Consider the following 16,664-nt stretch of genomic DNA (forward strand, 5'->3'; position numbering starts at 1 on the left):
CGGATTCTATTTTACCAACAATAAGGAAAGGGACCCTGCAATCGACTGCGATCTACCAAAACCTCCCAGGGATCTACTAGTAGATCACAATCGACCTGTTGGACACCCCTGCTGAAACCCCCCAAAATTATTTTCTATAGTTAAGTTTTTACCCCTATCTTCAGTACATTCTATTTTATTGCTATGGCTAGTGGCTGATGCAAATAAAGATTCTTCTGATTCCGATTCATTTATAAAATAACAAAGGTGGAACGGGGACAATTGTACATTTGATATGGAAAGCGTGACGGGCTCCTGGTTTCTTCCCCAGGAAACAAAAATGGAAGCGAGATAAGGGAGGGCACCGAGGTGGCATGATATGAGGCCATCAAAAGTAGAGCACCGCCCTGCAGAGAGTGAGGTGTGCAAACCTGAAAAACAGTTCTGCCACGGTGATTATCGACACCCCCACGGCAGATCCACGTAAGTACAAGCAGATGCCTATCTACTGCAGCGAGTGATGTAACACTCATTAGGACTCAATGCACATCCACCAAGTGCGTCTATTTGGGTGTCTATCTGGGTGAGCCCAAGTCTAGGGAGATTAACGATTACAGGCAAAACTACCCTGACATTTGGAGATAAGCAAGGGGCTGTGTCCTTGGCCTGAATACATATGAAAGAGAAGATCGATAACTCTGCAGACGTTTAAGCCCATAATGAGTCATTACGCCTACGTGTGAGATCCAGAGTAGCAAAGCCTTTCCCTTCCAGCAGTTGGTTTCATATTCAGGTGCTCCAACACACACATGGAGCTTCCATAATTCACTACAATGGGGAAGGAGGCCCATGAACAATGACTGAGAAAGGGTATGATGAACAGGTTAAATCGGTTATGATAAACTGGACTAAGGACTTGGGATATAATATACAAATGGCAGATTGGGAAAGTCTTTGGAAAATAGATTTAAAATTTACAGCATGTTGTACGCTGAAAGAAAATAACATGAAAATGATGTGTTGATGGTACTTCACTCCTACTAAATTATCAAAAATGTATAGAACAAGTTCCAGAGAAGCGGACACGGAGCAATGGATCCAAACTACAAGAAAGAAGATTCCACCTAAACATTAGGAAGAACTTCCTGACAGTAAGAGCTGTTCGACAGTGGAATTTGCTGCCAAGGAGTGTGGTGGAGTCTCCTTCTTTGGAGGTCTTTAAGCAGAGGCTTGACAACCATATGTCAGGAGTGCTCTGGTGGTGTTTCCTGCTTGGCAGGGGGTTGAACTCGATGGCCCTTGTGGTCTCTTCCAACTCTATGATTCTATGAAATATTTGTTGGAAATGTAAGGAAAAGGATGGTACCTTTTTCATATGTGGTGGACATGTAAGACAACAAAAGGATTTTGGGAAATGGTATGCAATCAATTTTAAAAAATGTTTAAAATAACTTTTACTAAAAAACCAGAAGCTTTTTTTATTAGGAATTACAGGTACCGAGATTCCAAAAGACCAGAAAAGACTTTTCATGTACACAACAACAGCTGCATGGATGCTACTAAAATGGAAAGCAGCAACAACACCGAGGGAAGAATGGCAATCCAAACTGCTAGACTATGCCAAAATGGCAAAACTAACTGGGAGACTCAGGAACCAAGAAGACAAGGACTTTAAATAGGAATGGGGGAAAATTTATAATTTACTTAGGAGACCATTGTAAGCAAATCAAAACTGTAGCTGGACTATAAGAATCACATGTAAAGTAATGAAGATTATGGACAATTTGGAAAAATGAAAATAGTAGAGAACGTATTGATATGTAGTTTTAATTAATGTAATAAGGACCTATGTAGGGGATGGGGGGGGGGGAGTCACGAGATTCAGAGAATCTCACAAAATGATCATACAACGTTTTTGACTGTAAATTTCTATTGATAGAATTAATTATTTTTTTTAAAAAAAAAAAAGAAGAGAAAGAGTAGACCCCCGTTTTAAAACCTTGCACAAAGAGTGCCGTTGTAATGGTCGTCAACGCACCTGATCATCTGCAAACTTGAGAAGAGCGGCCATGGGGTCTGCACCAGGAGACAACACAAAAATCAGCGGAGCACAGCAATGACTGTCACCAAATGCCTTGGACAAGTCGAAAGGAGGTGGTTCGATAAACATACGCCCCAGGTTTCCACTGATAAACTCCTGCACCATTGGAATAATCTGAAAAAATCAAGTAAGAGGGAAAGGAAACGAGGTCACCTTTAAATTCAAAGATACGGTTTTAAGCAACGATAAGTTTTAAGATGAGAGGCAAAATAAGCCCATGCATTCGTAACGAACTCTCCAGCGATGATCATTCACAGCCAGCCGTTTAATACAAACATACGTCAGTCATGTGTAGAAATGACGAGATACCAATCTCTTTTCACCCTTTTAGGAACGTTAAAGAAAAGAAGTTGATGTTGCACATTGGAAAAGGAATAAAATAGCAAGGCGGAAGACAGAGATGCACCATTCTGTAAACTTCCAAGGGGGCTTCTAGATCATGGGTAGGCAAACTAAGGCCCGGGGGCCGGATCCGGCCCAATCGCCTTCTCAATCCGGCCCGCGGATGGTCTGGGAATCAGAGTGTTTTTACATGAGTAGAATGTGTCCTTTTATTTAAAATGCATCTCTGGGTTATTTGCAGGACCTGCCTGGCGTTTTTAAAGGAGTAGAAAGTGTCCTTTTATTTAAAATGCATCTCTGGGCTATTTGTGGAGCCTAGGAATTTTTTCATTTTTTCCCTTCAAAATATATCTGGCCCCCCACAAGGTCTGAGAGACAGTGGACCAGCCCATTGCTGAAAAAGTTTGCTGACCCCTGCTCTAGACTGTCAGTATTTTGCAGGAGGTATTCAAGCACACGCTGAAAATTAAGTTTCCTCAGTTAAAGTGGATTAAAGCACTCTTGTCATTCCAGCACAGTCTAAGTTCATCCACAAGGCCATCTCTGAAACCATGATTCATCAATCCTGCAAAAGCTGTGTGCAGGCCTAGTCAGCGGCGTAGCGTGGGTTATCAGCACCCGGGGCAAGGCAAGTAATTTGCGCCCCCTAACCTGGGGCAAGGCAAGTAATTTGCGCCCCCTAACACCTAACCATGGTCATTAATACGCCAAGACGCGCGTCTTTGGGCGTCGCGGCGCAGCCTTCTCGGTCTCCCTCCCCGGCCCGGCTAGTCCCGACGCGGCTTCTTTCTGGCGCGGGGAGGGGGCTTCTTTCTGGCGCGGGGAGGGGGCGGCTCTGAGGCCAGTGCGTCGGCCGGCCTCCGGCGCGGGTGGGGGGGCCCCGTCGGGGCGGGTGGGCGGTCTTGGCGCGCAGGCACAAGAGCGCCGCCGATGGCGCGTCTGGCGGGCTGCGCGCCTCCAGACAGCGACCCGAGCCTGGGCAGCGTGGCGCTTGGTGCCGGAGCCTCCGCCCGCAGCGCCCCGTCGGGAGACCCGGCCGGAAGGAGCCTCGAGCCGGCTGTCGGACGCGGTTGAAGCAGCCAGGGCGGCATGGCAGGCGGCGGCGGCTCCTCGGCGACTCCACGCGGCCAGCCCAGCGCGCTGGCCGAGCCCCGCAGGCGAACTGCCCGTCGGTGAGGAGGGGCTGCCTGGCGCGCCCTCCGTGGCCCTGACGCGCGGGGACCGTGGCGAGCGCTGAGAGCCGCTGCCAGCTACAGCCTGCGCCCGAGGCTCTTCGGCGACTCCGGAGGCAGCGAGCGCGCCCCCCCCCAGAAGTTGCGCCCGGTGCGGCTGGCACCCCTGGCACCCCCCACGCTACGCCACTGGGCCTAGTCTCCGTAGGAAACTGGTTTTGAGTAGGATTTAACGCCTACTTGTGGGGGTTAAATCCTGCTCAGTTTGGCTTCTTGATTTCTGTGAAGCAGCTATTCAAGATGCCAGATACTGTGTCCTATAAAGAAATAAAAATATATCAGTGCCTAGCATTTATACAGCATGTGTTCAAGGAGCTTCACATAAATTCCCTCAGAACTCTCTACAACACCCCTTCCAAACACCAAATCAGGAAAAAGTTTGTCACTCTAGCATGGATGTGCTGAACCCAATTCCCAGACCTGTGCCTGAGGAAAGATGCTTATGCCGTTGCCGCTTGTCATGAAGGAATGAGAGAAATAATAATAATGATGATGATGATGATGATGTTATTTATACCCCCCCATCTGGCTGAGTTTCCCCAGCCACTCTGGGCGGCTCCCAATCAAATGTTAAAAACAGTACAGCATTAAATATTAAAAACTTCCCTAAACAGGGCTGCCTTCAGATGTCTTTTAAAGATAGGATAACTGCTTATTTCCTTCACATCTGAAGGGAGGGTGTTCCACAGGGCAGGCGCCACTACCGAGAAGGCCCTCTGTCTGGTTCCCTGTAACCTCACTTCTCGCAATGAGGGAACTGCCAGAAGGCCCTCGGCGCTGGATCTCAGTGTCCGGGCTGAACGGTGGGGGTGGAGACGCTCCTTCAGGTATACAGGAAGTATACCCGCTGAAGCCCTCTGGTATATAAGTCTTAAAGATAAAGGAGTCTCCTTTGCATCCTCTCTCAGGTGCAGCACACACACACACACACCTGCACAATGTACCCAGGGCCGGATTTAGGTTTGATGAGGCCCTAAGCTACTGACGGTAATGGGGCCCTTTATATGTCCAGCTGTCCTTTGTCAACAACAAATTGCCCCTGTTTTTTGTGTTGAATATATGCTATATGGTAATTTGTGGACCTAATAGGTATCTAAAGCCATTTGCACTTGTAGAATGTAGGCACCCTATATATAGAAATGAGCAAACCAGTGATATTTTAGGGAGCAGGCTAGCAGGCGGGGCCCATGACTTACATCATAAGAGCCTAATCAACACAAAACACTGTTGCTGTAAGTAGGTTTTATTTTATTTGTTTTTTATCTTATATTTTGGAAATGTACATCCAGGTTTCCCCCCTTTAAATATTTTTTTTGGGGGGCAATCTACAGCTTGTTTAGCTTACGTACCCTCTGTTTCTTTACATTTCCCTCCCCCTCTTTCTTTTTTCTTTTTCCTTTCTCCTCCTGTGATGAGGCTGCATTTTAACGCTTCAATATTTTAATGTTGTATTTTATTCTTGTTTTTAAGTTGTATTGATTCAACTTGTTTTTATTATTGCTTGTTAGCCGCCCTGAGCCCAGCTTTGGCTGGGGAGGGCGGGGTATAAATAATAATAATAGTAATAATAATAATAATAATAATAATAATAATAATAATAATAATAAGTAAATCCAGCACTGAATGTACCAGAATAGATAGACTAGCATATCCCTTATAAAAACACAATGAAGCTGTAATCCTACACACATTTATCTGGAAAGTAAGTCCCATTGAACTCATTGGGGTGTACCTCTGAGTAGACATGTGCCGGTTGAATGGTAAGGTTTGAATGCCATGCACCAGGGCTTCCCAAACTTAGGTCTCCAGATGTTTTTGGACTACAACTCCCATCATCCCTAGCTAGCAGCACCAGCGGTCAGGGATGATGGGAATTGTAGTTCAAAAACCAGTGGAGACCCAAGTTTAGGAAACTCTGCATTCCCGGACTGAGAATAAGTGCCAATGAGCTCAAGAGTCAGCAGAACTTACTTCTGATTTGCAAAGTGCATGAAATCAGGGTGCAAAGAGACTGTTAAAGTCACAGAACTGAATTCGCATGTAATATTTTGTCATTAAACGGTGGTAGGATGGTAGCCAATAAAGGTGATGGACAGCACAATCCTATACATGCCGACTCAGAAGTAAGTTGCGCTGATTTCCCAGACAAATGGGTTGAGGGTTGCAGACTAAATTACTCCCCAGTTTAGAAGATATCTGCATGCCCTGTTAACAGAAAGGGTTTGTGTGTGTGTGTGTGTGTGTGTGTGTGTGTGTGTGTCTGTCTGTCTGCAGTATCAAGCCTGCTTATCAGAAAGTGGGCCCTGCTGAAAGTCAATGAGACTTGGTTCTAGGTAAACTGTTTACAGTCCATCTCACCAATGCTTTAACAGTAAGCCTCACTGAACAGAGTAGAATTTAATTTGAGCTACACCCTATAGGCCACTTATATAGGGATTTTGCTAAGTGGACGCACACTGAGGTCAACTGGACAGCTGGATGGCCACCCAAAACTCAAGGGTCTTTCAAAACAAAACCCACTAAAAAACAACACAGTAGTGGCACTATGAATATAGTGTGATGATGATGATGATTTATGATTTATACCCTGCCCATCAAACATTAAAAACTTCTCTAAACAGTGATGCCTTCAGGACCATGAATTATTTCACAATATAAAAATAATCAGCCAAAGAAAGAACAGTTGTAGTGAGCTTGCTTTCAGCCTTCCCACCAGAAATAAAACTTATGAAAACCTTGTAACTGAAAACTAGTGCCTGAGGGTGCCATTTTCCTTTTGTGTTATGTGTGTGTGTGTGTGAGCTCCCATTGCTCTGTCCCAGCTCTGTCCCAACCTAGGAATTCTAAAGCACACCAGTGCAAGTAGATAAATAGGTACCGCTGCGGCAGGAAGGTAAATGGCATTTCCATGCACTCTGGCACTCATCATGGTCCTCCATGCACCAGTAGTGGTTTAGTCATGCTGGCCACATGACCCGGAAAGCTGTCTGTGGACAAACACTGGCTCCCTCAGCCTGTAAAGTGAGGAGCACCACAACCCCATAGTTGCCTCTGACTGGAATTAACCGTCCAGGGGTCCTTTACCTTTACCTTTTTTACCTATTATTTATCATGCTAAGTCACTCTGAGCCTTGTCTTTGGGATGAAAAGCAGAGTGGAAATATTTAAAATAAAAGTATTTGAACACAACAAACCAAACAGGGCTTGGCAAACCTTATGTATAAAGAGGTACGTCATGCCAGAGGAACACTGCTAAGAAGTCACAGAATTGGTTTCTGAAATGGAGGCTGTTCTGAGCGAGATGAACTCAAACTCCAAGTGCCTGCTTGAATTTAGAGAGATGCACGAGTATGAGAATCGCTTGAGAGCCAGTGTGGTGTAGTGGTTAAGAGCGGTAGTCTCGTAATCTGGGGAACCGGGTTCACGTCTCCGCTCCTCCACATGCAGCTGCTGGGTGACCTTGGGCCAGTCATACTTCTCTGAAGTCTCTCAGCCCCACTCACCTCACAGAGTGTTTGTTGTGGGGGAGGGAGGGAAAGGAGAATGTTAGCCGCTTTGAGACTCCTTAAAGGGAGTGAAAGGCGGGATATCAAATCCAAACTCTTCTTCTCTTCTTCTTCTTGAGAACCTGTCCATGATTCTGGCCTTTTAAACAGAACTGCATGCGTACTCCTGAAAACGTAAATCTACTGAATTAACAAATAAGAAAACCATCTTGTAGGTCAAATATGCATATTCACAGTAAGTGCTACTGAGTTTAGTAGGACTTACTCCACCTAAGTATGCACAAAACTATAACCTAAATAATGTTTTAAGCTTCTTCTTTTTTAAGTGAGCAAAAGTACTTAAATCCCCAAAGAAAAAATTCTCTTCTCATCTCAATAGCATTTTAGCTTGTCTCTTTTGACAGTATCCTTGCAGATTAAGGACGAAGAGGATTTAAGCTACGCTCTGTTGCTCGCCCGCCTGCCCCAAATCCTGCATCATACTGCGGTTTTATCTTGTAGCTATTACAAATCCTAGAGGTTTTATTTTCTAGCTATTACGAACCCTATAGGTCAGGAGTGGGCAGAAGATAAATGGGGATCTGCTGCTGGATCTTTGGGTAGATTGAAGTAGATTGGCAAGGTATTTGCCTCCTGGATGTCGAACCATAAAGACTGAAAAAGCTTCCCTCTTTCCCTAAAAACAGGATCCCGGGGGGCAGGGAGGGGTATAGAGAAGAGACAAAGAGGGGGGTTTTATGGAAAGGACTTGCGCTTGGCTTCCCCGCCAATGTCTTCAACATGCTGTTCTGCTCTCCTCATTCAGATGGCCAGGGCTGGCTTGCTCCATTGTCCAGGAGTACCGTATTTTTCGCTCTATAGGATGCACTATTTCCCCTCCAAAAATTAAGGGGAAATGTGTGTGCGTCCTATGGAGCGAATGCAGGCTCCTTGGCTTCAGCGATAGCAACGCGAAGCCTCTGAAGCAGAGAGGGAGCGCTCCCTCCGTGCTCCGGAGGCTTCACGTTGCTTTCCCTGTTGGTGCGCACCGGCCCCTCTCGCTCTCCAGGCATCAGGGATTGCCCCCTGAAGCTTTCGGAGCACAGCGTTCTGGAGGCTTCAGGTTCATTTCACCTAAGCCAGGAGAGTCTTGCTCTCCCGGCTTCAGCAAAAGGAACCCGAAGCCTGAGGAGCGCAGCGGGAACTTGCGCTGCACTCAGAAGGCTTCAGGGATAGCCACGTTCAGCCCCTCCAGCAGGGAGAGGCTGCATGCGGCTATGGCTTCTTTAGCCCTGCGCAGCCTCTCCCTGCCAGAGGGGCTGCGTGCAGCTATGGCACAAGCCAAGCTGCTCTTTGGGGCTGGGGGGGGGAATAAGATTTTTTTTTCTTGATTTCCCCCTCTAAAAACTAGGTGCGCCCTATGGTCTGGTGCACCCTATGGAGCGAAAAATACGGTAAATGAACCTGACCTGGCACAGTGTTTCTTCTGCTTAATAGCGTTGGAGGCTTGGGAGCCGGATCATGATCCCTGGTAAGAAAGACCCAAGGGGGTTCTCTGGCCTAGCAATTGCCCAAGGTGAAAACTATTTGAAATCCCAAGCAGGTTACTGTCAAAAACGTACCATCTGCTCTTGGGGTGGGACACCAAAGAGGAACAGGTCAAACGTGTTATGATAAAAATGGGCAAAAGATGTGGGACATAATATATATCAATGACAGATTGGGAAAAGCTTTGGAAGTCAGATATGAAATTTACTGTATGTACTCTACTGAAAGAGAAGGATGTGGAAATGATGTACCGGTGGTATCTAACCCTGGTTAAATTAGCAAAAATATATAGAAAGATCTTATTATTATTATTATTATTATTATTATTATTATTATTATTATTATTTATACCCCGCCCTCCCCAGCCAAGGCTGGGCTCAGGGCGGCTAACAAGCAATAATAAAAACAAGTTGAATCAATACAACTTAAAAACAAGAATAAAATACAACATTCAAATATTGAAGCATTAAAATATTAAAATGCAGCCTCATCACAGGAGGAGAAAGGAAAAAGAAAAAAGAAAGAGGGGGAGGGAAATGTAAAGAAACAGAGTTCAATCAAAAGTGGTGGAAATGTAAAAAAAATCGGAAATGATTTATATTGAAATGAAAAAAATGTTTAGAGTAACCTTTGTTTAAAAAGCCTTAAGTCTTTTTATTAGGTATTGTAGGAGAAAACACCGCTTCTTAAGGCTGAGACACGGCAAACAGCAATTCAGGTCTTCAGCAGATGGCCATTGGCTCTGATTCAGCGGTAAAGAGCTCTGACCCTAACTCAAGTAGGAAAGGGTTGGAGAAAATCTTGCCACTGGAACAACTGGTCCGAAGTAACAGGCAGTAACATTTTGCAGGGGAGTTCCTATCCTGGCCCCTGCAGGCATTGGTGGAATGTACATAAACCTGCCCCCTTCGAGGTCCAAAATGACATGCGCATTGGCGGCCACATGTCAATCACATGTGCACAAAATGTTTGCCGTCTGCACTTCATGCTTTTGATTCCCTGTACCACTTCTCTAGTGGTACCTATTTATCTACTTGCACTGGTGTGCTTTCCCTGTACCACTTCTCTAGTGCCCCTTATCACCCCCCCAGAGGTGTGCAAGGTGCCCCTTTTGTAGCAGTTGTGTGCACATTGCTCTGGGCAGCGTGTCAGAAGTCCCCATTTTCAGATGCAACCACCCCACGCAGGGGGACAGTGAGCATGTGGCATTGGCAGTTCCAGGCTCCTTGCCGTAACTCGCAATATCTAAAGTAGCCGCTTGCGGTATTTAACTTCAAAAATGTCAACTCAATAAAATCTACCCCCTTGCTTCTCCAGAGCAAAACTGGGCAAAGTGTAATAAATGCCTATGAGAAAGAAGTGGCAGCAACCAGGCAGTGTCTCGTGGACCATTTTGTGGACAAATACCAGTATGCCCCAAAATCCGAGAAGCCGACCCAGGAGCAGTGTCCGGCTCCCGTTGCAACAGAGAACGATATGCCAACCACCAAACAGAAAGAAAATGGGCCACCAGGAAGACAAGGGGAGGCTGCTGTATTGACAGCGATGCAAGGACTGTAGTGCATACCTGAGAGAGGCTCTCGGGTGAACAATACAGTGGTACCTCGGGTTACATACGCTTCAGGTTACAGACTCCGCTAACCCAGAAATAGTGCTTCAGGTTAAGAACTTTGCTTCAGGTTGAGAACAGAAATCGTGCTCCGGCGGCGCGGCGGCAGCAGGAGGCCCCATTAGCTAAAGTGGTGCTTCAGGTTAAGAGCAGTTTCAGGTTAAGTACGGACCTCCAGAACAAATGGTAACCCGAGGTACCACTGTATGGCTTGGGGATCTGTCAGTACTGCATCTTATGTAATGAAACCAGTAAGCGAAAAGCAGGGGTATTTTTTTTTACTTATGGAAGGCGTAAGGAGGGCATTGTTAAATACTTTTTCATAGAACTGTGGGTCTTTCCATTTTTCACAATGACACCTAAGTCCTAAACTGACCACTTCTGCACACTGACATACTGCCCCAGTTGCAGTGCTAATAGCGCAATATGCAAGCCCATCTTCTTCTGGCATGGCTGTGCTATTCCTGTCATTTGTGAGCTTGTATACCATCAGTGTGGGATGCGGGTGGCGCTGTGGGTTAAACCACAGAGCCTAGGACTTGCCAATCAGAAGGTCGGCGGTTCAAATCCCCGCGACGGGGTGAGTTCCCGTTGCTCGGTCCCTGCTCCTGCCAACCTAGCAGTTCAAAAGCACGTCAAGTGCAAGTAGATAAATAGGTACTGCTCCAGCAGGAAGGTAAACGGCGTTTTCATGCACTGCTCTGGTTCGCCAGAAGCAGCTTAGTCATGCTGACCACATGACCCGGAACCTGTACGGCGGCTCCCTCGGCCAATAAAGCGAAATGAGCGCCGCAACCCCAGAGTCGGCCACGACTGGACCTAATGGTCAGATGTCCCTTTACCCTTTACCTTTTATACCATGGGTGAACTTGCTGTATTGGGGGATAAGGCAATGCCAAGCAAACTAACGAATCTTACACCACTTTCTTTTCATCCTTACAGTGCAGCAGATATCCCTTCAGAGTGGAGGGCAATAAAGTGTGGCATCCAGCTATGTGCTACTCAGAGGAGACCCACTGAAATTAATGGACCTAAGTTAGTTTTGCCTGTTGATTTCACCAGGTCATCTCTCACTGCCAACGGTCCAAAGCTTTGCTAACTTTGCTCCTGCAGATCAAAGGCAGCATATGAATTCCGGTGCTCCTACATACCTGAGGCCTTACTTAAGCGCAGCTGGCAGGCTGCCCACTTTCACTGCCGTAATCATGTTATGTAGTTTCTATTTTTAGTGTATTGCAAGACTAACCTTCAAGTTGTACGAAACAGAAAAATAAATCAGAAGACCATTTGCCGCACACTGATTTGTAAGGGTGAGGCAGCAGTATCTCAGAATAAGACATTTCAGACAACACCGCACACTAAAGTCAGCTTCCGTAATTTTGAAATGAGGTGGGCAAGGGAATGGACCTCTGGAAGGTACAGTGGTGCCTCGCAAGACGAAATTAATTCGTTCCGCAAGTTTTTTCTTCTTGCGAGTTTTTCGTCTTGCGAAGCACGGTTTCCCATAGGAATGCATTGAAAATCAATCAATGCGTTCCTATGTAGACCGTCCGGGGACAGAGGGGAAGTGCCGCGCGCCTTCCCCTCTGTCCCCGGACCTGTTTAAAGCAAGGGGCGGCAGGGAGAAGATTGCTTCTCCCCATTGCCTGCCCCGCAATCTCCAGGGACAGAGGGGAAGGCGCGCGCACCTTCCCCTCTGTCCCCTCTTTTGAAGCAAGGGGCGGAGGGGAGAAGATCGCTTCTCCCCGTTGCCGCCCCTTGGTTCAAAAGGGGTCCGGGGAGAGAGGGGAAGACGCGCTGCGCTTTCCCGCTATCCCCGGAGCTTGCGGGGCAAGCTTCGTTTTGTGAAGCAAGCCCATAGGGAAATGCGTCTTGCGAAGCGGCTAAGAAAACGGAAAACTCCTTCGTCTAGCGAGTTTTTTGTCTTCCGAGGCGTTCGTCTTGCGGGGTACCACTGTATTGTTGTTAATTAATTTTGTATACTGCCCTATACCCGCAGGTATCAGGGTGGTTCACAAAATAAAATCACGTAATAAAAACAAGAACAACCCAATAACCCCTCTCTCCCCAATACATTTTAAGAGGGCATTGGATGTCAATCAGCTAAAGGCCTGGCTCCCAGTACGCTTCCGAGCACAATTCAAAGTGTTGGTGCTGACCTTTAAAGTCCTAAACGGCCTCGGCCCAGTATACCTGAAGGAGCGTCTCCACCTCCATCGTTCTACCCAGACACTGAGATCCAGTGCCGAGGGCCTTCTGGTGGTTCCCTCATTGTGAGAAGCGAGGTTACAGGGAACCAGGCAGAGGGCCTTCTCGGTAGTGGCACCCGCCCTGTGGAACGCCTTCCCACCAGATGCCAAAGAGAAAAATAACTACCAAACTTTTAGAAGACATCTAAAGGCAGCCCTGTTTAGGGAAACTTTTAATGTTTAATAGGTTATTGTATTTTAGTGTTTTGTTGGAAGCCGCCCAGAGTGGCTGGGGAAACCCAGCCAGATGGGCGGAGTATAAATATATTATTATTATTATTATTATTATTATTATTATTATTATTATTATTATTGAACATTTTTGCCTGGTACCTAAAGGTTTATAATGGAGGTGCCTGTTGAGGTTGGAACTTAACGGGTTAAGTTCTTCCCATGATGCCACACCATTCTGACGTCAATTTTGGAAGCTTGGGAGGAGCTTGGGAAGAGTATGCCAGTCCCACTCGGTACTTTGTGGGGAAAGGATGCAGTTTTGTCATGGCTGCAAATAGTCCTGGAAATTCCTGAGAAATGTTGGAATAAAAGCTGTAAATAGGCAAACCTGGACTGTGTGTGTTTGTCTGGAAGCCAAGCTACATGACAGTTTTACACCGCTGTGTAATCTCTGCTACGGCGTGACTGAGAGATCGGAGCAGAGCGTGCGGCAGGAGAAGTGTGCCGGGCAGTAAAGAGCTAATTGAGGATCGTAAATCAATTAGCGGGAGTCGCGCCAGATCAAAACAAATAGCCACAGGTTATGGATACCCTAAATCACCTATCGTAAAACTGTCACGGAAGAGCTGCCGGGAGCTGAGAAATCTGCGGTGTCTAGCAGAGGAGCACGGGAGCAAGCAAGCAAGCAAGCTGAAAGACGCTGTTGCTGAATGCTGTGGAGCTGTGAGCTGAGAGCAGCAAGGAAACGTTTCTCCACGCCAGAAGAGCTGGTGCTTTTGTAAGTACAGCTTGGGGCACCTGGGGAGAACAGGAGAACATGGCAGATGGCCAGGAGGTGATTCAAGCTCCGTTTGAACAGCTTGAGGAACTCACCGCCCAAGCGTGGAATACCTGGGCAAGATGGGTGAGAGCGTGGTTCATAGCCACGGAGGTTTGGGACATTTCCCAGAGGGAACCAGTGCAACTGGTGGACAGAGATGCAGGAAAGCTGAAGTCTGTTTCTCTGGAGGAGAAAATGCAGAGGGAGAAAGCTATGAGAGCTGAGGTCTGCATGTTGAGAGCAGGTGTTCATGCTAATTTGCAACATCACCTGGATGGCGTTGAATCTGCGTGTGAGGCCTGGAGTGTGCTGAAACGTCTGTGTGAAGGCTCAGCAGGAGGCCAAGAGCAGATGGAAGCTGATAGCCTAGAGATGGCTGGAGCCCCTGTTCCTGATGATTTAGCCTCAAGGAGTGCTAGTGAGCAAGTCGGGGGGCGGAAAGTTCCAAAGGCAAGTTTGAAAAGTTTTCCACTGAATCTGCTGGAATGGAGCGGCAGTTCAGGGGGGGCGGATCTGGCAAGGAGTGCTTTTCCGGAAGAAGGAGAAGGAGGCCAGCTGGGAGGAGCCCCAGGCAGTGTTTTTCCACTGGATTTCGTCGGTGCTACGTGTGTGGATCTCACGGTCATTTCAAAAGAGACTGCCCACAGAGAGCAGCTGCACAGGAAGGCTTCAAGGACACCTTCCATGGAAATCAGTCGGGTTTCCATGGGAACCAGTCTGGAAGGGGAGGTCAGCGTGGGAACGCAAGAGAAGGACGAGGAAAACAACGTCAGGAGACTTATCAAATCACGGCTAGTCTGGCGTTGGCTGAAGACAGCCGTGGGACAAGCCAAAAGCTAAGTTTTGTTATTGACTCTGCAGCTAATCGCAATTTGATTCCAGAGACACCTGCTGTCGAGAGGTGGAACTGCACGGCAATTCCTGCCGGGAAAACTGTACTGTTTGCAAATGGACAGAAAAGAAATATGACTAATGCTGTAAATTTGCATTTTTGTATTTTACAGGAAACGTTGGAGTGTTGTACTGTTCCTGGGATGCAACACTGTCTTTTATCTGTGCCTTATTTACTGAAAAAGGGATTTACGGTTTGTTTTCAGGGTGATGTGTGCACAATCTCCAAAGGAGGGAGGATGCTTGCCAAGGTTAAAAAGGGGCAGAATGATCTCTTCATTCTTAAAACGTCTCTGGAGGGTGGTGGGAAGGTTGAGAAAGCACAAGCACTGCGTGCTACAATTCCCAATCATGATTCATGCGTACATGCTTGGCATACACGTACAGCTCATAGTTCTCTTGAAGAACTACAGGTGCTGCCGGAAGTTTCCAATGGTTGTAAGATCTCAGAATGTGGACATGCTGTAAGTTGTGAAACTTGCAAACTGGCAAAGGTAAAAGGATGCAGTTATCCAAAGGTTGAAAGGATAACAACAAGGCCTTTTGAACTGATTCACATAGATTTGTGGGGTCCTGTAAAGGAACCAAGTCTGGGAGGGTCAAGGTTTCTGCTCTCGATGCAGGAGGATTTTACTCAGAATTCCTGGATACATGGCCTCAAATCCAAGGATGATGCAGCACAGCTGATCAAAGGGTGGATTGAGGGGGTGGAACAAAGGTTTTCCACCAAAGTGCAAGCTGTCACAAGTGACAGAGGAGCTGAGTTTACAGGTTCTGCTTTGCAGAAGTACTTTCGCAAGAAAGGGATACGTCACACAGTGACTTCACCCAATGAGAGGGGAGTGTCAGAGCTCAAATGTCAGGCTCTGGTTAAAACTGCACAGGTGTTGCTGGAAGACTCTGGGTTACCTCCAAGGTTTTGGCTGGAGGCAATCAAGTATGTAAGCTTCACCTGGAATCGCACCTACAATTCCATGGTAGGGGACACACCGTTTGGTTTGTTGCATGGCAGGAAACCCCAGATTCATTTTTTGCGTATGTTCGGGTCACGTGCGTCTGTGCCGGTACCTGCTGCTTTGCAGGGGCCAGACGGATCCAAGTTCCGAAAAATGATCCTCTGTGGGTATGAGCCAACAGCGAGTGCATGGAGATTTGCATTTCCATCAGGTGATCAGAGTAAGTTACTGATCAGTAAACACGCTGAGTTCTATGAGCAGGATAAAAAGACACAAGCTGCTGTCAAGCGTGATGTTCTTTCAGAGTGTCTCTCTGATTCAGAACAGGAAGATTATGAGGGGGAGGAAGAAGAAGCTGAGTCTGATGATGACGATCAGGTAACTGACCAAAGTCAGGAACAGGAGGAGGTATCGGTAGTTTCTCCACAAGTTGTAAAAAGGGAGGCCAAAAGCGAGCCTAGTTCTCCTGTGAGTGTAATGGAGAGGATTCGAAAACGTTTTAAGTCAGAGGGGGAATCCCGTGATGCTGAGGACACATTTCCTGGTGGCAGTGAGTCAGAGGTAACATCTGAGTTTATGCCCAGAAGGTCTAGTCGCACAACAAAGGGCATTCCACCTGAAAGATACCAGGCAACATGTGCGTGGGCGAGATTCGCACAGTGTGATTCTGGGAGTGTTGAAAGGGTTCAACAGGTGCCTGGGAAAGATGCTGGGAAGGAGCACAAGGCAAAGGGTAAGGTGTTGAGCTCAAAAAGGTCTTGTCAGAAGGTGCAGCAAGGGGGGGTGTTGAGGTTGGAACTTAACGGGTTAAGTTCTTCCCATGATGCCACACCATTCTGACGTCAATTTTGGAAGCTTGGGAGGAGCTTGGGAAGAGTATGCCAGTCCCACTCGGTACTTTGTGGGGAAAGGATGCAGTTTTGTCATGGCTGCAAATAGTCCTGGAAATTCCTGAGAAATGTTGGAATAAAAGCTGTAAATAGGCAAACCTGGACTGTGTGTGTTTGTCTGGAAGCCAAGCTACATGACAGTTTTACACCGCTGTGTAATCTCTGCTACGGCGTGACTGAGAGATCGGAGCAGAGCGTGCGGCAGGAGAAGTGTGCTGGGCAGTAAAGAGCTAATTGAGGATCGTAAATCAATTAGCGGGAGTCGCGCCAGATCAAACAAACTGCACAGTGCCAGCCAAACAGACAAAAGATTGAAAAGGGAATGGATTTAACCCTGCCAGTTTGGTACTTTTTAAGCAAGAGGAACCTGGCAAACTTAGTGTTCATT

The 16,664-nt window shown here is 46.9% G+C and overlaps 1 protein-coding gene across 1 annotated transcript in view; it reads right to left on the minus strand.

Moving 5' to 3' along the window:
- The window catches only part of DNAH7 (dynein axonemal heavy chain 7), a 191,652-nt gene that overhangs the window by 19,588 nt on the left and 155,400 nt on the right, over positions 1 to 16,664 (minus strand). Inside the window, exon 54 of the mRNA XM_082219677.1 lies at positions 2,018 to 2,194. Within this exon, the coding sequence (XP_082075803.1) occupies positions 2,018 to 2,194 (177 nt within the window). The remainder of the gene's footprint in view (positions 1 to 2,017; positions 2,195 to 16,664) is intronic.

Source organism: Podarcis vaucheri (genome assembly GCF_965113315.1).
Source record: "Podarcis vaucheri genome assembly, chromosome: 1".
NCBI lineage: Eukaryota > Metazoa > Chordata > Lepidosauria > Squamata > Lacertidae > Podarcis > Podarcis vaucheri.